This window comes from Epargyreus clarus, unplaced genomic scaffold (genome assembly GCF_041222505.1).
Source record: "Epargyreus clarus isolate Ecla_fem2 unplaced genomic scaffold, WU_Ecla_fem_2.2 ptg000014l, whole genome shotgun sequence".
Taxonomy (NCBI): Eukaryota; Metazoa; Arthropoda; class Insecta; order Lepidoptera; family Hesperiidae; genus Epargyreus; species Epargyreus clarus.
This window is the reverse complement of record NW_027332222.1, coordinates 7,965,565-7,990,338: the sequence shown is the minus strand read 5'-3', so window position 1 is coordinate 7,990,338 and position 24,774 is coordinate 7,965,565. Positions and strand designations below refer to the sequence as shown.

The 24,774-nt window shown below is 34.3% G+C and overlaps 1 protein-coding gene across 1 annotated transcript in view; it reads right to left on the bottom strand.

The window, feature by feature from the left end:
• Nucleotides 1–11,024, bottom strand: part of opa (Zic family member odd paired) — a 28,435-nt gene extending 17,411 nt beyond the window's left edge. The window contains exons 1-2 of the mRNA XM_073079850.1: nt 10,671–11,024; nt 3,848–4,679 (exon numbers count right to left, since the gene is read on the bottom strand). Of these exons, the coding sequence (XP_072935951.1) occupies nt 3,848–4,553 (706 nt within the window). The 5' untranslated portion in view covers nt 4,554–4,679; nt 10,671–11,024. The remainder of the gene's footprint in view (nt 1–3,847; nt 4,680–10,670) is intronic.
• Between the last annotated feature and the right edge of the window lie 13,750 nt (nt 11,025–24,774).

Below are 24,774 nucleotides of genomic sequence, written 5' to 3'. Positions count from 1 at the left end.
TAGAATTGTATTATATGGCATATACAGGTGTTTGTGATTAGGCCGAATTAGTTTCGAATTTGATTGAAAATTGTAAATAATTTACAAATTTATTGACTTTTACAACTATGATATTTTTGTAAAAGAAATGCCCGTACGGTAAAATTGTTATAATAAAATTACAACAATTTAATAATAAAATGTACCACGCAAATGGATAATTAATTAAGCAGACGGTCAAACTATAATTAATTTTATTATTATAGCGAATTAAGTTTAAGTAAAAGTTTAAAATTGTGTTAGTATTTTAATCAATTTAATTGCTTAAGGTATTTCTTAAACTAATTAGAACAAAAATTGTAGGTATTATACAAATTGTTTATGGCCTATGTATATTTGCTTCTACACAGGTATTTTATTTAGATGTAAACACATTTATACTCAGATTAGGCTTGTAAGATGATGAAAATGAAGCAATCTTGTTGTGTGGGCGGTTTGAGCCCGTGGCAAATTCACGCGCGGGCCTCGCCTCGAGGCACCGATAATCTTAATGATTACCAAATTAGCAAGTACCAAATAAACACATAGCTTTGAATATCATTTAACTCATTATAAAGAGAAACAATAGAACCGTTCCTTTAGATCCAGTATCACGATAGGTATATAATTTTATTACCAGTCATAACGATTAATTAAACCAGAAGTATAGCTTTATTACTTGTTAATTTATTACTGCCAATTTACATATACTAACGAAATACTACAGCCCTAATTATTCTGTTAGTGTTTATGTCGGTGAAATGATAGGGAATACAAGCGATGTGTAGAGAGGTAGAGACATAATGCCGACGGCAGTTGGAGGCGGTCCGCGGCTCTACTCAACACGGCATAGAGTTTATTGAAAATGATTTGCGATTTAGTCACAATTAATGCATTTATATTTTTTACTACAAAAATAATGTTATAATTATAATTCATAGATTAGTAAAGATACTTGAAATTGAATGAAACCACAAACGGCTTATTAGTAAGTTTTTTTTTTGAATTCTTAACAAATAAAAACATGTTTAGAGAAAATTTACGAATATATAACTAATATTGCGTAATTTACACAAAAAATAAATAATTATTTCAAATATTTTAGGGATATTTTAGCACGGAGACGTGGCAAAACTTTTTTACGCAACAATTTCAATTTTCAAAACTGGGTACATTTTCTTGTTAGGAGTTAGTAATCTATGATTATAATTACAGAAATATTTTTTTTACCTACTATAAAGTAATTTAATAGCCAAGTGAAAACAATACAATTTAAGGATGCAGAAAATGTCATTTAATTTAAGTAGATTAAATCGTAACGTTTTATGAGATTACCTCGTAAAACTGTATCCAGTAGGTATTTTTGCATTATTATATATGTACCTACTCAACAAAAAAATAAAATATAAATAAGTCAGAAATATTTAATTCCATTATAAGCCTGGAAGAAGGAACCTAAAAGACAAAATAATCCTTGATCCGCGCAGGACAAAAGCGGATATTTTAAAAATAAGTATTGTCATTTAGATCAAAGGAGATAATTTAAACAAATTGATTTGTTACGTAAACCAATAGCAAATAAATTCTGCTACTGACTACCAAACATGCGGTGTCGTGTTACACTTGAAACGTGTTTATAAAAATATCAGTTTCACGGAAGACGCGTAACATCGCTCCGTCGATTTTATTCTATACGAACTTCTACACCCGACTTTGCTTATTCCCGACCCGACGTATTCATATTTCGATTTTTACACAGGCTTTATGGTAAAAGAAGCTTATATCATGTTTGATGCACCATACTGGTTAACGTTAGTTATGATCATTGTTAAGCAATGTTTGCCTGTCAAACTTCGAAATTTCATAAGCTTTGAGGCGATAAGTGTCAAATTTCGTTTTTTCGTTGGCTAAAATGGGTTAAGATTGATTATTGCTAACGGGAGTTAATCTTCACTATCTCTATCTTTGCGTGAATGTGGCTTTTCTGAATTAGATCTGTATAGAGTGTGGACGAACAAGCAATTTAAAAACATGTTTATATATTTTGAGTACAAGTATATACAATTATACATACCTCAAAAGTTGTAGATATTATGAAATTTCAGACAGACGCGTCAATTTTATCAAATTTACGTGTATGGATTATGCTTATTTAGATTTTATCCCGCCATCTTCTCTTCGCTTTTATGCATAATAATTCAGATGTTTTTGCAAGTTGAAATAAAAATAATAGTAAACGGCTTCCTATATTATGTGTAGTAGGTAAAATGTACCAAAAACAAGCTCAGTAAGGCCTAAACTGGGGCAATAGATTTAGATCTAATAACAGTCTATATCCATCATTTATGATAAATATATGTCTGGTATTTATAATATATGTATATGTTGTATAACCTATATGCAATAAGAAATAATGGTTTTATGCAATTGTGTGTAAGGTATAAAAACGATGTAAGTGACGAAAGATATAGTTAGTAAATTTAAAGTAAGTCTATTTAGAGAAGTGGGGATTGTAGGTAATTTAATCAGAAAAGTTAGTTGCGTGCTTAATTATAAAATTTAGAATGGGTACCTATAAATTAAAATTAGATTTAATTTAGACAACATTTTGTAGTATGACCCTGTTATTAAATTTACAACACCTGTTTCACAAAATATTTATTATATGGTAGAGTTAGCAAATACCTGTGCGAAAATTTTATTAAATATAATGACAGGTTGAGAGCAATAAACAAATAAATTTAATTAATATACGGGGCCTGCTGACTTACAATCTGCTAATTAAATACATAATTAGACTGGGCTCCCTATTCGTTATTGCATCACCCAAACTTCGAGGTAAATTTATAGTCCCTCATAAAACAATTCTTCAAACTGCCCACAAAAAGGCCTGTCCTATTCAAGAGCCCGTATGAAATAATAGTGTCGGGGGCACAGGACAAAAGTCCCAACGCAACAGTAGAAGTGATTGTTAAAGAAAAAAAACAAAAACAGATGGCCACACCACCGTCACCGGCCGAATTCTTGGACTCTTCCTTTAAAATCGATATTAAAAGTTTAAGTACCAATACTTTTTCTATAACAATGCTCGATGTGTGAGAGAGATAGACGAGCGAGACAGCGAACGGAACGGGACATATTAATTTATGGCATATTTTTTTTAACCAACCGTGCACAATACCGATGAATCTTTCGAATTGAATAATAGAGTTCTGACTCGAACGATTTTACTTTATAGTTTATACCGAGAAACAGACTTCACAAGTCGACAGTGGACCTTACGGGTCGTCCGTTAACTTGTGCGTTGCAAAGGTTTTGGCTGACAGATAGTTTGTTGTTTGATACCATTGTGTCCGTCCTTATTGTGTAGGCGTGTTAGAGATTTTGATGACACATAGAATCTGCAATGCCACAGGCGACGGTGGACAGCCGCGGGGGGCAGTTCATTATAAAATAATGAGAATCAAATGTTTCGGCATATTGACATTTGCCTGAATGGACTCGACGTCTTACTACGACGTCCGGCTGCGGTTGCCGGACGTGAAATGTTTATCCTTGACATGAAATCGTGACGAATCAATTTTACAAAACATTCAGCAAATTTGCTTACTCGTACGACAAGTTTTAACAGCTTAATTAGATTTGTCACCCTATTATTGTTTCACTGCTGGGCACGGGCGTTCTTTAAACTTTGAAAAATCAAAAGTCTGAGATTCGAATTTCGAACCCCCTGGGCTTGAGAGGCTGAGTTTCAACCATTAGAATTTATTCCTCATCAACTAGACTATGTACCTATACTAAAACTATAAATAAATTGAGCAAATCTTACCTGTATGTGTTCTCTTGTGGATTTTCAGATTTTCGGACCTCGCAAACACTTTTCCACAGCCTGGGAAGGGACAGGGGAAGGGTTTTTCACCGGTGTGAACTCGTATGTGATTCACCAACTTGTATTTCGCTTTAAAGGGCCGTCCGTTCCGCGAGCAACCCTGCCAGAAGCACGCGTGGGTAGTGCACTCGGGTCCGCCGACGTGTTCCACGGTTAGGTGCGTCACGATCTCGTGCATACTCGAGAACAGTTTGTTGCACAGCTTTCTTGGCGGCGGCTGTTCGGGGTCGAGCCACTGGCAACGCATGTCCCGCCGCGGCGGCGCGCGCACGTACCGGAGGAACGCGTGCGGGGCGTGCGCGTGGGCGTGCGGCACCAGCGGAGGCGCGCCGCTCTGGTAGTGCACGTCACCGCGCCAGTCCCAACTCTGCTCGAGCGGCTGCTGCGGGAACAGTTCCCCGCAGCCGCCGTACTCACGCAGGTATCCCGGTTGGTAGGAATGCAAGGGGTACGGTTGGTAGTGCGGAGGATGGTGCGGCGGTGGAGGATGGGGAGCGGCGGCGCGGTGCTGCGGCCCGACGGCGCACGCCGGCTGCGGCGACATCTTCAGCCCGTACGAGGCGAGGTGCGCGTGGTTGGTCTCGAGGAAGGCATTCATGGCGGGGGTGGCCGGTACCGGCGCATAGCCCCATTCGCCCGCCACCATCCACGCGGCGGGAGCGCCCCGCTCTTGCTCTGTCGATGCCGTAAATCTGTTTGCAGGTGGCTCTCGTTATGTTCTTCGTGGACGTCGTGTTCTCACTATCATTCTTTGAATCCTCTACTTAACAGCCTGTTGATTAAAAACTTAAATTAGGTCTTAATTAAATCAGTCGACATAAATAAAAAATACCTTTTAGCATCGATTTCTCATAAAATGTGAATAAGCACGATACAAAGTGATCGTAACCTCCCGGGACAAATTCAAAACCATTTCTCAAAATAATAACATGCATTCATGCACCCATAACCGGCATCGAACGTTTATTTATAATAAAAAAAATATGAGGCAGGCACTTTTGGACATTAAATTAAACTGTGGGTAAATTTATAGGACAGTTTTATACGCCTGAGACAAAAATTCCGATTGTGTTCGTGTATATTTAATTTTAGTTTATTTGTTACGCAGGCTCCAATCTCTTTTATGACGGAGGTTTAGCATTGATAGTTTATTAAAATAGTTTAATGAATGATAAACCTGTTCACCGAGCAAGGACCGCTTTATTATAACGATTTATTTTTAATTAGGTGGTAGCAAGAATCTGTGCTTCCAACATTAGCTGTGATACAAGAGTACTCTTTGTTAATGAATATTTATAGAAAAAATCTATGTGAATTATAAAAAAGGGTGCTATGTCTATGTTGTTTATAGATGAACATGAAAAAAGACGTGCATAATATAATAATAAACTGTAAATGGTAGAAGTATTTATTTACATTCAATAATGTTTCTAACGACATATCTGTACCTGAGTGGATTTTATGATAAAAAATTTCGCACTTAGGTACATAAATATATAAAAAGTAGTGGTAACACTTTTAATAATAAGAAGAAAAAATCTTACAAGGAATGAATAATAAAATTAAATTAAATTATTTAAAATTTTAAATAATATTATGAAAAAAACTGTAAAAAGTATCTAAGCCTCATACAGCCTCAGACGATAGCTAATATGTTTTTTCATACGGATAAACGAAACATATTTGACTGTTCTCTATCTACGAGGTCTCATACTTCTTCAGACTATTCCAAAATATATACAAGGTTTAAAAAATTCGAACGCTTAATGATTGCCATAGTATTTGCGTGGGCAGTGATTTAAAAGAAGAATATAACGACAAAATATTTAAAAGAAGTATATTATTTTGATATTAATTGATTCAAATTATTATAAAATCTGTTGGTAAAATTATAATTACACATAATTATTTTATGAATAAGAACACTAAAATGAAATATGTAGGTACCTAACTACATTAAATTGTTTTTGTTTATAATATAGGAGTAGCAGACGAGCATGCAGTCCACTTAATGGTAAGTGTTTACTGCCGCCCATGGACGTCTGTAATCAAACCCAGATAGGGTTAGATATTCTTACCTGAGGTCGGCCACAAATGTGCCGCTACCCCTGAGGAGTAAGCTGAAACGCATCGTAAAAGTATATCTCCCTTACCACACCCTTCAAACCGGAACACAGCAGCCCTTAATGCTGCTGTTATAAGGCAGAAATAGGTGTGGCGGTGGTGCCGCCGGAGTCGAACCACAAAGGGTTCTACCACCTTCAAAATGTGTTTCAAATTTATGAACAGACGGAAACAAATTTAATATTTGTATGACGTTTTTGAATAACAAAGGCGTCTCAATGTAGGTATACTTATCTATAACAGTTACATAAATAATAAATGCGAACTAATAAAGACAGAACGAGGTAGAAGTTCTTGGCATATATCTAGTAATCTCTATAAGGGAAGTTATAATTAAGAGTAGAATAATTTAACAAATATACCTTTAAGGAATGTGTCATGCAGTTAAAGTTAATCAATAATATTGTCATCAACAGCTATAAATAAAGTCAAGCCATAAACGCTGACCTGTTTATGAAATAATAATTAGTTAGACTCTGAGAAATATTTCAATAATTTAATTCTAAGTTTCAAAAAATACCTACCTATATCTGGCGCCTAATTGGAATATAATTAAATTTCGGATCAGTGTTTATTTTTCACGTTTTTTGTGGGCGTACAGTGATAATCGCATTATATACAAATAAGTTGTTTATGTATTGTTCGGAGCACTTCATCGTAGACAGCGAAGTGAAGCCCTACCTGCGTCTGTTAAACAATGTCATTCTTCAGATATCCATCTAATCTTTACATTATCTGCGGGCTCCCCGCGGCGTGGCCGCTTCATCACAAAGCAACGGGTTGACAGATCTCCACAGACAGACATGAACCAATAGGATTACTAAAAATCTGACGTTTTGTAACGATTGCAAATGATTTTCAAAGCATTTTGCTCCCTAAATCCTCTTAGATCTAACCCTTTACGATATTACAACTGTGAAAAATGTTTAGACGAGTTGGCAGCTGGCAAAAAAATGTTTTACAGTTTCAAGGAATTAGTTTTAATCACATTAATCACAATGCTGACTTTGTATGAAGCTGAGTTAATCAGGCCTGAAAATGAAGAAAGCCGGTCCAGTCTTGCATCTGGCGCTAGAAAAGCTTTTTTAATCCAATTGTTATAATCCCGGAAAGCCTATCTTTGCTCCATTTGCTTATGAGTATTTAAAACGGTTTTTTTTATTTACAGTTAATCAGAAAACAAAAGTCGGATTTAACAAAAAATATTTATAACAGTTTTATTACAACCGATTCAATTCTATGTGGTTTTAGGTGTAAAATAGTTACCAGTTGTAGGTAAATAATTAATTACGGATATCCATTTAACATAAAATGAATTCAAATTTTAAAAGGTAGGCAAAGTTTAATGCCCTGATTTCTATATTATAAATGTGTGCAGTGTTTGTAATGGTTAATAAAGATTGCTGCAGTACGTTACCGAACTTTACAACCTGAAGGCGTAGGCTTTAATTTTAGATAACTATACAAACAAGGTTAGATTCTTTACCGTGATTTTATAAGCCTGTAAATACTCATGACCATTCGAACTGCAGAAAACGCGTGCAATATTTAAATTTATCATGGGTGCTACCTATAGACACGTAACTTGACATTGAAAGTTAAATTGTAACTGTAACAATTTAACATGTAATTGTACCGGTTAGAGTCATGTTATGAAGCCAAATTCTATTTTATTTGGAGAAAATGTTACGAAAGTCATTAGTTTACGGAAAATATTATTTGTGTACAATATGTAAAATATTTTCATTTTTATTTTAAGCCATCTGAGGGCGTAAATTTTAGGAGAGATTTCGTATATTATGGGAAGAAATTCCTACTTATCTTTAGACCATACCTTTAGACCCACCGACTTAGCTTATGCGTGGACTGTCAGTTAGAGATACCTTTTTTAACAACTGTATTGTAACCGTTATAAAATAATGACCAATGTTCATTATATACCTATGCAAGATTTCACTTATTACTACCTACTACTTAATATGAAAAAATCTTATACTAACCGCATTCGAATATGTGGGTGAAAAAAAAAATGAGTACGAGGACAGTGTTTTAAATAAAAAAATAATCTTAAACATGAAAAGTTTTTGTAAACATTATCTTCATGCACTACAAATTTGTATTTTCCGCGAAATGTCAAAAGGTTATTATGTAAGTAATTTTATTGTGTTCTTGTATGTTGACTTAAATGAACTATAGATGTACAGCCGAATGCCATAAATCCATCTCAGAAATATGAAAGTTGTTTCCAAAATGAAACAAAATATATAAAGCAAGTAATAACTATTTAATATTGTTGCATATTTCGGCCGTTTTTGGGAAGTAGCAAAACTTTATGTGTCTATTGCAAATTATTATTACTGATTATTTTTATATTTCATATGTTGATAAACTTACTTCCAAATAGTTATACCTTAATTAATACGAGTACATTAATCAATGTAAACATTGTAAGTAACTTTTATATGTAAATACTCTACTGTTTCATGAGTTTCATGCTAAAATATGTACCTACCTACCTAATTTCAATTCTAACTTACTTCATACTAAAAAATAATTATGTCTTAAGGCAATTATTATTAACAATAAAGTAATAATTGTACCTACTCTACCCAAAAAATATGAACATTTGTTATCACAACTTGAAATCGTCTACAAGTTTACTATTCTTAATTAATGTAGTGCATGTACAACTAACTAGATTTTTAATTAAATGTCCACTCATAATAAAGGCAAAGGTGTATAAATGAATATGTAATTTTCTTATAAAATAATTATTATTAAGGAAAAAAAACCTAAGTGTTGCTTTTTTGTTTAAAATAAGACTTTTAGAGATACTTTTTAGAATTAATCAAACGGCTCAAATATTCGACTCTACATTTTCTGTGTATTGCTTCATGTCATTTGAATTTTGATTCAGTCAATTTCCTCTTTCCTAATAAATTTAATTGGATATAGTTAGAATATACGTTTAATGTATTTGTTACTGTATACGATGTGTGTTTAATGTATACGAATGCATAGTGATAGAATTATATCAGCGATAAATAATTTAAAATACTGATTACGCACTTTAATAAAATTAATTGTTAAGCTTTGTAGGCATATATCGTTACTATTAAATGCAATGTAAAAGGTGTTAAGAGGTTTAAATAATAAATAATTGGTTCCAATAAAGTTTGGAGGAACGGCGGTCACAATTCCGGCGGGATAAATAGCTTAAATACCTAATTTAGTTCAATTATGTAATTATCATGACAATACGTTTTATTGAATGCCTAATAAAGTACGTCTATCGATGTCATAATGTCTACAAGGAACAACACAAAGCAAATAAACAATACCTAATTATAAATATGATTCGCCTACACATATATTTAGGTATTCCAACTAAGATCGTTTTTATTTTATGGATCAAGAAAACAGAATTCAGTTTTCTTAATTATACATCTGTATTTTATATATTGACTTACATATGAGGCAAACACCTTGGTAAACAGGAGTATGCAATACATCTGTAATCGGTTGAATAGAAAACCTGTTCAACATAGAGTTAGTTACAAATGTCCATGGGCAGCAGTGATGCTTGAGTGGTCAGCACGGCAGTGGACGGCACTTACTAGATATAAGGTAGTCTGCATGCTCGTTTGCCACTTCAATTTTACTAAAAATCTAGGTATAATCATCGTCATAATTCTAATATCCTTAGCCCACATTCAAAAGTAAGGAGATAGATAGTAGTAAGGAAGGAGTACTTATGCAATAATGTGTTTTGCAAAAAATAATTAAATAGGTATACACGAAAATATGTACTGCTGCTATGATACTCTGAAAAATATTTAAACTTAAAACCCAGAACCTATCAACTTACAACATAAAGTAGTTATAAACAAACACTAATCTAGAGAATGTGGCAAAGTTAGTCAACGATTGAAGAGTTTCCAAGGAATTAAATATTCTGGAATGCTTGTTTTACTTATATTACTAATTGAAACCAAATAATAAAGTGGTTAATTTGCTTAAATCTAAACTATGCTTAATTTTGACCTAATTCAAATCATTAACAGGATTGATTCTGATAGAGTAGGTGTATGATGTCCACCTAATTTTGAGCTTAATGATACCTATAATTTATTTACATATTAAACTAGAAAAAAAATATTAGCCTTAAAAACCAGACAGGCATTAAATTTGATGCATTGATGGAAAGCTCTTCTACTTGTGAACATCTAATAATTGGGTAGTATTCATTAATACCTAACTGCAGCATTGATTGACACATTCAGTTATTAAACACTTAGGTACCTAATTAATAGACAGACGTTTGAGAGGGATAGGGAATAATTATTTCCTACTTTTCAAAAGCAATTAATAAAAAATATAGACATCCATTTGCAGGATTCTGTATAACCTACTAATTTCAATATTGTGGGTCCTTTAAATTACTGAAAAACTTTAACCTCATAACTTAAAGTTTTAGTGCCTGAACTCATTTCATATTAGAAGAGATTAAAATAAGATTTATTCGAAATAAAGCCTTACTGTTGTTGATGACATTACAATGCGACGGTTATGGGTACAAACAAGCTGAAAAAACGCTGAATCAATAAAATTTTGATTTATAATCAAAACATCAACTGACCTGTTTCCCAAGAATAATCCAGATAGTGGCTGGCTACACGAACGTGAAACACAAAAAAATCAAGTTTTAAAACACAAGAAAAAATTTAACACTTCACTCAATAAAAAGAAAAATCCGTATGCTCATGAAACTAGTGGTTTTCAGTATCACAGAGATTGGCGCATCGTTATAAGGTTGTGATTTCACAGGCGCGGTCGATTCGCGGCCCTTTCGATAGCAACATCGGTTTTTCGATCGAATAGTCCCGCGATGATTTTTTCTCGTAAAGTAGAAAGAGTTCGCGACGTGTGTCCACCGTCTCCGCTGAGGTGCTCAGCATGACTGCGGGCTCCCGCGACGCCGCCCCTCGCCATAGCCGACATACTGCTTCTTAGAAAATATTTTGTAAACGAGCCGGGACCGAAGGCGCGAACGCAGCCCTACATGCCGAGAGAAGGGCGGGCCGCCGCAAACTTTTTCACCCAATGATACTGACCGCGGGGCCGAACAGATTTAATACGTCTATCTCGCTCGCACGTACGTAGCTCGCTTAGAATTAGATAGAGACTAGAGTAGAACTTAATAATGTACAAAGAAGAAAATTTCTTTGTGTTGGTGTCATAAAATGTTCGCTTTATCAGATTTACGTTGAAAGCTCGCTGTTGGCTTACGAGGGCGCTTTATCTAGTTTTCTTTTTCTGCGTTGCGTACAACGATCGTGTGCGATAAGGACAAAGGATCCCGGGAAATGTTTGAACTAATGTGTTTTCCTGTGGGAAGGATAACACATGTTGTCGCTTTTAATTTAATACGCGTCACGCTGTGTCCTCATGTAGCGCTTACGATATATGGCTTGTAGCTCTACATTTTCTTTAACAGTTTATTAGCTGATATACTTATTAGAAGTTAGTTTTCGAGAATATTGCTTAATAAATTTAACGTTTAATTAAGATTATGGAATCAGGTATGAACTTATATAATAATTATTACATATTTTATAAAAAAATATGTCATTTTTTTTCTTACACCCACAATGTCTAACAAAAAAAATGATAATCTTTTTCAAAAATTCTAATTAATTTGAAATGTATTTTTAAATTTACTATAAAAAATGAAAAATAATAAACTGAGCGACTCAGGTTTACTTATAAGACAATATGATGTTAATAATTTCTTATTAGAATATTGTTATGCATTACAAAATCAAATTATAGTAATGGTTAAAGTACACACTGACCCTAAAAACTTGACTTTAATTCAGGATTCCAATTAAAATTCCAGACATTCTTCTGCCCCTTGTCGTGAAAGATAATTGATGTAATTAATTTGCCATTCCAATTTTAAGTACTTGTCTCACACCGACTTCACAATAATAAATATTTTTAACAAATACTATAATCTGTAGTCGAATCTAATATTTGGGCGGCATTAGTCTCCCAAATCATTGTTTGATGAGGATAATCCATATTGGATTAGCGCTAATGCCAATTGGGCCAAAAAACCTTAACTAAGTTTTAATTGTCGAGATTATAACTTAGCTTTGTAGAAGAAACTTTACAGATGAAATATTTTAAATGGAGAAAATGTTATAATTATAAAGGTTTTTAACGGTCAAAAAATATTTGTATAAACTTAGGGTGGGTAGCATCGAAAGCCCGTTTTAGAAGTACAGTTAAATATAACAGTAAACTTGACAATAACGATGGAATGTAATAATTATGTGTTGCACCAATTTTTTTTCTTTAAATAGTATTTGACAACTGCTTTCACTAAACAATGTTAGTTTTTATGATAGAGTACGATAGCCTCCTGAAATAAATAGACATGAATGACGTGTGAAATTTCGAAGGACGGTTGAGGAATCTATTTCGCCTATCGTTCACCAGTTGTTTGTTGAACAAGTCAGTGAAGTTTAGTAAAAAGTTGTATTCCACGTGTGTTGCACGGCACGCCTTCTGCCGCTGGCGGCGTGATTGGTCGGAGAGGAGGCTTTGTTGCGGGGCGGGCACACGCTCCCGCGCACTTCAAACTTACAAACCGGCTCAGAATCAAAAAGACTTATATCTTTTTTAATTTATATCAAAAACAAATTTTACGGAAATATTTCCACATAAGCAAAAAATAAAATTATTACTTTTTAACACAAATGAAAGGTACTCTACCATTAAAATTAATTTATACGACGCACGCGCATTTTTCAATAAATTATCGAGCCAGTTTTAAGTCTGTTTATCACATTGGCTGTTTTAGAACTAAATTGACCTTTTTATCAGTTACGTGGAGGAACTCTTGATTAATTTAATATATTTTTAGCTGTACCTTCATGCATCTTTTTGCGATCGACACTGGTAACGTGATCGGGTTGTTGTTCCGTTTTTTTTGCTCGCACAAATTGATTTTATTGATCCCTTTGTACTGGACCTGTTCGCTGCTAATCTCATTGGTTGTTCATTCTTGAAAATTAAAAGCACATTCTTTGTTTCTTCGATATTTATTTTGGAATTATACTTTAAAATCGTACTTTAATATCAGGTTGACCAATAATAATCATTATAAATGTAGGTACAGGTACCACAATGGACTTGGCAATAAAGATATTTTTTTAGATAAAAATGTTCCTGTATCCGTTTCAGTTAAAAAAACATATCATCGCAAATGGAAATATGTAGTTCCTAACGGTTAATATATAGGTAAATACAGCAATAAAAAGTTAAAAAAAGTTTTGCAAATTGATAAAAATAATATATTCAATAGGTTCAAAAATATTTTAGACATAGAACTTAATAAAAATATTTTAAATAAGACTTTAAAACAGCCTGCAAAAGACACTTAAAATTCATACAAACAACAAGCAACTGTTCCTAATCTTGCATCCAAATTTAACAGAATTCAACCATCGCTAAAAATAACCTCACCATTCAAACACATTCACCAACGCTACAGTAGAATTTATTTCATTAAATTAAATAACGTTATTATTTATCTGAATGTTTTTCGGGAGTGAGCCCAAGCTACAAATTACACGGACAATGCCTCTACGGGGCATCGGAGTTATTAAGCGAGCCCACCAGATGGCGCGGAACCCTTGCGTATTGCAAACAATAGACACTACAAAGTGTAATTCACTCAAATTACACCACTTTATTATTTTTGCATTACACGGCCGTTATTTAATGCCAGGTAATATGTATAGACCATATAGGTATATTTACCGACGACGCTGAAATAAAGATATAAGTTGGCAGGTACCTAATGTTTCGATATTTTAAATAGAAATCAATTTGAATAAAAAGTAACAACCTTATTGAGAAATGCTTTCTATTACTAAATTTTTTGCAGTCGACTGTAACTCGCATATCGTCGATATGTAGGTATACTTATTAGTTATTCATTTGTGTACGTTACCTACGCTGGAGATTCTAGAGCCCTTAATATTTTTTTTTATAATATGGAGTAGTAGATAAGCATGCAGTCCACCTGATGTTAAGTGGCTACTGCCGTGGACATCTGTAATCGACTCCAGATAGGATTAGATATTCGTACCGGAAGTCGGCCACGGATGCGCTACCCCTGAGGACTAAGCTGGAACGCCTCGGAAAAGTATGTTTCCTTTACCACACCCTTCAAACTAGAACGCAGCAGCGCTTAAAACTGCTGTTATAAGGCAGAAACAGGTGTGGCGGTGGTGCCGCCGGAGTCGAACCACAAAGGGTTCTACCATCTTCAAAATATGTAAAGCCAAATCGCATTTGGCTATTTTGGTTGACCATTATGGATGTTTACTTGCCGTAGCACCGCGCCTATTTCTTCATTTAGCAATAGCCTTAAGCTCGTCATGATTTGTTAAAGAGTGTACCACAGATAAAGCATAGTACCAGTTTATAAAGACTTTTCAGTGACTCTTTTACGTAGAGCCTATTTGGGTGGCAATAAAAATCTATCATCTGGTAATAATGGTCGCTTGCTACTTCTATTACATAAATAAGTCATTATGAAAGGATATCCGTCTGCAGTAACGGGTTGATAATGATTTAAAAATATACTTCATTATGTTATATAATTCCAATTAACTTCAGTGCTTCTGTTCAGAAACCAATGCTTCCGGGTCACGACTGAGATACGTGACGTGCTAAATCGCAAAAGACAAAAGATAAATTCACACAAAACTGTCGAAAACAGCAAAAACTCAACGAAAAGACTTAACGGAGACAAAATAAGGAAAATAGCGCTTTTTAAATAACAAAAACTTTAGTAAAAAGCATATCATAAAACTTTACTCGGAACCAAAAGCAAATGATTTTGAAATTCAAAGGAAAAGTGGAGCGTTTGTCTCTTTGCATCACTGAACACAACTTTCCGGTTAGCGCCTGCGATTATTGTTGGATCCAAAATCGTTTATTAATAATCACGCTTTCTGACTTTGAGTCCCGTAAAATAGAAACGTTTTATTGCTATTCCAAACAAACTGAACGTAAAATTAAATAAATGTTAACGTTATTGTTCTTAAACAATCTATTTACGAACAATTACATTGATTTCCTTTTATAATTTAAAACCACTTTTCACATTTTTTTCGCATCTTATGCAGTAACAGTGTATTATGTATGTCTAACGATAAAAAATAGTCTTCTTTGGATCTACTTTTTTATCTATGTCAGACATTAATAATCTGTAAAAACTATGACAGACAAAATATGAACTAAAAATTTAAGTAATACACGTTTCAAGATCTACATAATATTTATCATATTGCAGTATCCATTTATCAGTATATTTTATATCAGTAAACTTCAAATTGACACCGTATGTGAGGTGAATAGTCAGTGTCATCGCGTTGATGTCTTATGTTCGCCTCGTAGACAGCTACGCGAAATACCTACCAAAGTCATCATAGACACTGAATTGGGTGACAAAGGTGCCAACTGTTTTATCTAATTAACTATACATTTTATTTAGTTATAGATCCACCTACTTATGGAAACTTCGCTAATAGCTTTTTTGTAACATTGCATCTATATTTAGTTTCATTAATATTTGTTATGTTATGTTATGAGGTATAGCAGTGATAGCCTCGAATAGTGGCTAAGAACCTCGACCTTTCGATCGAGGTTTCAATCCCAGGCACGCACTTCTGATTTTTAAAAGTTATGTGCGGATTATAAATTAGTTATCACTTGATAAACGGTGAAAGAAGACATCGTGAGGAAACCTGCATACTTGAGAGATTTATAAAAAAAATCTCAAAAGTATGTGAAGTCTACCATTTCGCACTTGGCCAGCGCGGTGGACTATGGCCTAATCCTTCTCATTCTGAAAGGAGACCCGTGCCCAGCAGTGGGATGATGATGATGATGATGAATGTATGTTATGTTTTTAATTTGAAACAATCTATTTATAAATATTTTAATCATTAGAATATGGTGAGGATCCCAAGGTATGAGATAAAATCTTTTGTCTACCAAACTTTTACAAGACTTAACTAGTTCTTCCAACTTGCCAAGAAATATTATCTAATTTAGAACCAATACCTTTATACATTTGTTTAACTTTGTTTTTATCGTTTGCTATATAGGTACAGATTGTATCGACGAACAAATAACATGCTTACTTAGTTTTCAAAAGTAGCCAGTTAAATATACAAATCGACATAGGTTACTGAGTCCTATTTAAGTTAAAGTTGATCATTCAATGGGTATGATACTAGGTACATGATGAGATAGACTATCATCAATCATGTTAGAGCTTTTCGTAAGGTACGCTTCATGAAGTAGAAATACTTCGCTTTACTATTAAATTAATATCACTCAAACCCATAAGTAAAGATTATTCACTTCTAACAAGAAAATATACCCAGTTTTGAGAATTGAAATAGTTGCGTAGAAAAGTTTTTGCCACGTCTCCGTGCTAAAATGTCCCTAAAATGTTTGAAATAATTATTTATTTATTATGTAAATTACGCAGTATTAGTTATTTATTCGTAAATTTTCTCTAAAAATGTTTTTATTTGTCAAGAATTAAAAAAACTTACTAATAAGCCATTTGTGGCTTCATTCAATTTCAAGGCGGCGAAGTATCATTACTAATCTATGCTCACACCTTAAAATATTACGTCCTATCAGAATTCCTGCGTACGACGTAAACAGATGTTAAAAAGAATTTGTTTCTTAATTATTCATTAATAACATTGTAATATAGATATTTGTTTCTTCACTATATTACTTTCCTTAAATTATCTTGTCAGAATATGCATATTTTAGCATTATGTATAGAGCAATCAATTTTGTAAATTCATGAATAATTGAATATATATAAGAAACCCCACTAACTCGTACATTACTTTAGTCACGCGATAATGCGAATCATGGATTTTTCATTATATTTAATATACATTGTAGTGTGATAATCAATTTTTAAACGAAATAATTGAGGTCTTTGAAGGTATCGTATCTTTTAACCGACTTCTTATTGTTTTTTATCGATTGATTGATTCCATCCATCCATCAGCCTTTTGAGGTCCACTGCTGGACATAGGCCTCCCCTAATTGGCGCCACGCTACCCGGTCCCATGCCCTTTGATCCAGCCATTTCCCGTCGTCTTCTTCAGGTCATCGGTCCACCTGGTCGGGGGGTGACCTGAACTACGTTTACCTACACGTGGTAGCCTCTCGAGGACCTTTCTTCGACATCGTTTATCGGTCCTGCGAGCGATGAGGCCTGCCCATTGCCACTTCAGCTTGCTAATTTTGAGAGCTATGTCGGTAAGCTTAGTTTATCGGATTTCATCGTTGCGAATCATGTCTCGTAGCGAAATACTAAGCATAGCTCTCTCCATAGTACGTTGAGCGACTCTGAGCTTTCGTATAAGGCCTACAGTAGAGGACCACGTTTCCGTGTGATTGATTGATTAACTAATCTAAATCGATTCATTCATGCACATAGCACCTACTCTAACTGATTTTACTTATTTTTACCTATGTAATAGATAAAGAAAAAATACATTTACTCTCTTTAAAACATTGAATATTTTGTAACATCAATGTGTACTTGTCGTAAAATGTTCTCAAATAATATTAACTTAAGAATTAACTCTTAACCTTCAATGTTTTATAATTACGTTGATAACTGAAATAACTCTAATAATCTAACTTTAACTGGATGTAAAAGAATGTTATTGCTGAAACATAGAAACAGCAACTTTTTTTCTTTCTATTCGTTTTTCTACACAGAGCAGTACCAAAAAAACCAAAAGAACTATTAGAAATAACTGTTCCGCATAATTCGACGAGTACAAAGGGCGCTCACCTGTTCACCTTTTGCCCTTTACTCTTACTGGGCACATAATTAATTCGGCTCGAACCAGATCCCATGACTATTGATATCTTCCCTATGAACCGCCGACATAATCGGATCTGATCGACTTTTTGCCGCGACGATTCAACTGAAATTAGATTCTGATTCGTGACGTTTTCGTTTTGTGTATATGTCTACCTGTGATTGTAAAGTGGAAGTTACAAATCGATTGCGAGCTAATAATAATTAAAAGGGAGGATCCCTTCTAAACATTCGTTTGAATCAAGTATTTCTGATATTAATTGCTGCCGTTTCAACAAATAGTTGTACTTATTACATTTGTAGCGACAACTATTGTTGTTGTTGTTGTAGAGTGGGCGCTACATGTGTATATACATATAACAGAATTCTATAGTTTTCGTGAAAAATGTAATAAAGCTATTAACTGACTTCAAATATAGGAGAAGGTTCTCAAATCTACTGTATTTTAAAAAAGATGAAAGTTCTTAACTCTACTATATTTTTTATATTTATAATTAAATGTCTGTTACTTGATTAATTCGTCACTTAACCGATATGTACCCACACAGGTACGATTATAAGTGTATTGATGATCTTACGTAACGAACTTTAAAGTTTTTTAAGCATCGTTTTGTATTTTTTTTCCTACAAAAACAAAAAAAAATAATAATAAAAATTGAAATACATACATACTAACTTAAATACAATTTTATTCTTAGATCTCATTGTTAAAAAATCGTGAAAATTAGAATCCAGTTACAGCATGAAGTAGCAAATTTTATATTTCACAATAAGAAAAAAATTGCATTCAATCTTTTCATATCCTTGTATTTGAAATTCGCGTCACGAGAAATATTGTTTATTTTTTAGTTTGTTGGTTTTGTAAATAAAAAAATGGAGGTTAACTTTTTGCAATTTGAGTGTAGTCAATCAAATAATTCGTGATCAAATTCGACTTGTCATTGAGTCAAACAATGTAATGATGTAATGTTGGTGACTTTAGAAACTACTGAAAAATAATAATTATACTCGTTTAGATAGGTAAATTATTTTTTCCTGATACTAATTGTACTAACCTAAAGTTCCTATAGTAAGGCAATACTATAGGAACTAGGTTAGTACAAGGTAGATACTATTCATTTACTGTGGTCACAAATATTGTGCATAAACACAATTAGGTAATTAAGCGAGGTATGGCAAAACCTTCTTAGAGGTTGAAGGTGGTAGAACCCTTTGTGCTTCGACTCCGGCGGCACCACCGCCATACCTATTTCTACCTAATAACAGCAGTGTTAGGCGCTGCTGTGTTCCGTTTTAAAGGGTGTGGTAAGAGAGACAGACTTTTCCGAGTCGTTCAAGCTTAGTCCACAGGGGTAGCGGCGCATCCGTGGCCGACCTCGGGTAGGAATATCTAATCCTATCTGGGGTTGATTACAGATGTCCATGGGAGTAGCCACTTACCATCAGGTGGACTGTATGCTCGTCTGCTACTCCTATATTATAAAAAAAGAGGTTAACTCAATGGAATTAAAAGAGCTTGATGATCTAAATAGGTACAATTACTCGTATATAGTGTTAGATAAACAAGTATGAAATTAATTTGAATAAAATGTCTCTTCATAAAAATGTGAATATTTTAGATGTTAAATTATATCAACATACGTCCGTCAAAATAAAAATGAATAATATACCTACCTATGTTAAAGTGTTGAACACGTTTATAAGGTGGCTAGAGCGATTAACGCCATCAAGCCTTCGCCATGTTGTAGGAAGATATTAATGTTTCCTCGTTAAAAATAGTTGAACACAAATCAAATTTAATGTAAACATGTAGTTACATGAACGACAAAGGAAACCTTAGTCACGAAAAGAGCGGTGATGTTTAATTGCATATGCGTACGTAGCACATGCGATCCCCCGCCGGGATATCAGCGAGCGTACTCAAGAAGCCGAACGTTCCTTGGTACATGATAAGCGATAATTATTTAATATGCCATTTGCTCGAAACCAAATTGAGCAATTTATACACGTCGGCCGGCGCCCGCGCATCAGCCAGCGAGCGGTGCGTGCGCGATTTAATAACCTCTTATTATACGGTTACCGGGTAGAGTGCGCACGATTTAATGTTATTAACCAAGGCTCGTTAGTTATTTTCGTTCTGTCGACGAAAATTAAAAAATTCATCGCTGCAACAGCCACAGAAACATTGATTCGGTTCCTCGCTTAAACGACGCCGAACGAAATTTAAATCCCCAATTCGTAACAAAGATTTGAGCACATAGGCCTGGACAAGATCGTTTAATTGACGCCGCCTCAGTGCGTCAGTGCCTATCAATTTTTTACATGATTTATAAGTCATTATGCGGGTCTATTATTTGGATATTTTAATCAACACGATCGATAGAAGTGTGTAGGCATAAAAGAAGGTAATTAATAATAAGAGATCGACAGAGCACGCCGGTGTTGCCACATGCCGCAACAAAAACCAAATGGAAATGGAACGATTCGAAACGGACTCGGGATATAAAACGATGACTATTGCACCGACTCAGCCCTTTTTGCTCTAAATTCGACTCGTATTTTTGATGATTTGCGGTATTGGTACACAAAAAATGCAATTCATCCGGCCGTAAAACTTAGTGAACAGGTTAAATCCGATGTTTAAATAAGTGCTATTATTAATTAATTTAAGAAAGAATAAAAACATATTATCACGTTAACATATAAATATCGAAATTTGTGGTATACTTTTAAAGGTGCTAAAACCCTTAGGTTGGACTTAAGACCTAAGACCTATTTCTTCAGGAAGCAACACTTATTTCTGACCTATAACAAAACTGAGTGTCAATGTGCTCAGCTTAAGGTTGACGGTGTGGTCAAGGACATACACTTATTTATACTTAGCAATTTACCAACGAATCTATGACGGACTTAACATATGACTTTAATCCTATCTGAGATTGATAACAGATCCATATGCGGCAGTGAACATTCACCATCAGGAGTGTTTATGCTCATTTGCTACTTCAACATTATCATAAAATAAAACCAAGTCAAACTTATTATTTTTTAAATAAAAATGCACATCATTGTGTCGTTGTGACTGCAAACCAGAAAACTTTAGCGATACCGTGCATATCGGATTTCAGACAATGTTTCCTTCAATCTATGTAGAGCACACATATCTTATGTTACGCGATCGATCATTTAAACGGTCGGAAAGTTCACCTTTCATGACAGAGTACTTGGTCGAGTACAATGGAAGGTAATTCAACTAGCGGGTAGCGAGCGCGGCCAATCGACCGTCGCCGGCCGCCCACAAAAACCGATCAAAGCCGCCGCCGCCACGAATCGACGCGACAAATTGCCTCCATTCTCGAAATTGTCCAATCGTTCCAAAACGAACATTGAGAGCCTCACGACAACCTAACCACGACTAATTGAACGCTTAGATACAGACTTAGCTTTCCTATGGGACTCGGAGCTATTTACCTGCTAATAGCTCTTGTAACGCAATTTGACTTGATTGCGAGCTATTGTGGTGATTGTTAGCTATTATGTCGGAACGTTTATGTATTTTATAACGGAAATGAATATGCCGTACAACTGATATCCCTATGTATACGTTTCTGTACCCAATTCCCATAAAAGAAGAGGCTTGCATACAGCAGATTTAGAAAACATACATGATACGCTATTCGGCATTGACACCGGACATAAGCTGTGACAGGGTTTAGTATAAAATTTAGCCTACTACAATAGCTGAATAGGAACCCGGGTAACACATACGCATCATTATTATAAACAGTTCAAATTGAAATGGGAAGGAAAAAATCGAGAGATCATACTTAAGAACTTACTGTAATGTAGGTAGTTACACAAAGATGCATGAAATGTAGCCATCATCATCATCATCATCACCATCAACCCATTACTGTCCCACTGCTGGGCACGGATCTCCTCTCAGAATGAGAAGGATTAGGCCATAGTCCACCGCGCTGGCCAAGTGCGTATTGGGAGACTTCACATACCTTTGAGATATTTTTTTAAAACTCTCAAATATGCAGGTTTCCTCACGATGTTTTTCTTCACCGTTTAGCAAGTGATGTTTAATTTGTAATACGCACATAACTTTTTGAAAAATCGGAGGTGCGTGCCTGGGATTTGAACCTCTGACCCCTCGATCGAGAGGCCGAGTTTCTTAACCACTAGGCTATCACTGCCATACTACTCACTACTAATAATGTAAGAGAAAATCAAGATCCAGATATGAATAGAACAACAATGGATTTATGATGACTACCTACACAATCTGTGTTGAAGTAGGGTTTAACTAAAGGCATTCGCATTAAGAAGACGAAGTAGACACTTCTAACGTTCTATGCTCAAAGATATTAAGTCATGTTTACCTAGATCTGCAAAGTAATAATTATTCTAAAGCCCCTGTGGGGTATCGATACGATTTCACAATGAGGCTGCCCGCTGACGTATAAATATTCATAGCATGAAGGAACTGGCCGGGTAGTTGTCTACGTCTGAATGTGAATGGCAAATGTAAACATATTGCTCGTATCTCCCTCGAGCTACGATATAATTTGTCGATGAATAAAATTATTTATTATATCGTTGTAATTTTTAATTAAGACGTTGCTAACCAGCCGAATAAAAACGAAGATATTTTATGGTCATAAATCATTGGGTTTTATTGAAATAATGCGAAAATGCGGACAATAAATCTAATTATGAACAGACGGGTAATTTAGCGAAATGTTTGGGGTTTTGTAAGTAATAGAAGAGGCAATCAAATGTAAATGTAATCAGGGAAATCTGTGCGTCATTGTAAGGACAAGAGCACTTAGAGGGGCATGTTATCAAGATTTCGCCAATCAGCCCCATTGATGGAGCTGTAATGTCAATGAAATAAATAATATTGGATAATCCGACCGTATGTTACCGACCTTGGAAAACGTACATTTCTTCTCAGATTTGTTTTGTATTGTGTTCAGAGAATTATGTATCTTTTTTATTTACCCTTTTCAATTATTTTTATTGTGTTAAGTACCCATGGATATGAAAAAACTTGGTATATTATAAGAAAAATAACTACAAAGTTACTGCAAATGCCATGTTTTTTGTTTTTATTTCAAACCGTTTTATTAAAAAGTATACATATTAATTAATAAATGACAAAACAACACTATCTATGTATAGGTTTATTATGCATGCAATATAAATAACAAATTAGTTGACATTCTAAAAATCCATATTCATCAGTGAAAAAATAGATTTATTCCGATCTCCATTTACGTATGCAAAACAGTTTTTTCTTCCCATCATTATGGTTTTCTTAATAAGCATAGACTGCTATCGTATGGTTATTAACAAGGTGAGCATTTTTGAGATTCTTAGCAAAGTAACACTTGTTATGATATTTTATTATTATGCAGATTATTTAATTATAAACATATATACCTTTGTGGATTGAATGATCAAAATGTAGATAGGAAGTTATGTGGGTAGGTGTATTTCCATGTTGTTTTTTTCGGTTAACTACTATATAAAAGTCGCGAAATAGATAAGATTACAGGTGAGATATTATGGAATTTTGAGTCTCTCCATAAATTATAAAGTTTTCTATCTTTATGAAAAAAGCTCATCAAAATGTAGCTAAATTAAGTTGTTCCAATATTAAACATACACACACATAGACAAGATAAAATGTTTCTTTTTGGTTCGTTTCATGAAAATGGAAATTGTCTTGCCAATGTCAATAAAATTTTATTTAAAGATTAGGGTATCGAAGCGCGGAAGCGTTAATAGGTTACACAACCCCGCCCGCGGCCGCCCACACACGCCCACTCAAGAACATTTGAGCTTTATTCATTTTTAAAACATAAAAATCCATAAATTGTCCCATTTAACTGATAGATGGACATAATTACGTTAGAATATGGGCTATTAGGGAAATAATCATATTTATAACGCGATGTCCAGCTGGTCTATTTCTGTTTCAAATATTGGATACGATCTGTTGTTTTTACGGATTTTCAATGTTTACTTAGGATCATATAAGTAAGTATACAATTTCGAGAATAAGCTTACAAAAAACCAAAGCTCCATCCAAATTCGATCAGTAGTTTTTACGAAAATCGCGGACATACAAACTAAGGGTGCAAGCAAAAGCAAAGTTGTATGGATGACAACTTCACAAGGGTTCTAGATTTAATGGTACTTTTACCCTTAGGTTAGTTAGGTTAGGTTGTTAAACTTAGTTTTTAGTTACGTTTCATTTTAGGACGGATACGAATGTGTTGTCGGTAAGGTAATTTGAATTACTTATGTTTACAAAAGTGATATGTTCACGAAGATACGAAGATAGTGGAAGATGTTTAGTTATAAAGTTACTAAGTCAATTCCGGTACCGTTGTAACTACGACTACTATTGACTAGTAACTTAAGTAATATTGGGTAACTTAGTAAATTGACAAAACGGAACCCTGTTACTAAGACTTCGCTGTCTGTCCGTCTGTCCGTCTGTCACAGGGCTATTACTCCGGAACCGTAATAGAAATGGACCGTAACACATGAAATTTTAACAGAGGATGCATAAAGGTGGCCGATATAACAACAAATAACAATAAAATAAAGTTGAATATTAAAAGGGGTCTCCATACATCAATCTGGTATTTTTCGGCATTTTTCGATCTAACTGTTAAACCGTACCAGGAAGACGGTTGAAATTACAATCCGTTTACTATTATAACTGGTATTATAATAAATACAAATAAGAACCATAAAACATATTTTAATATAG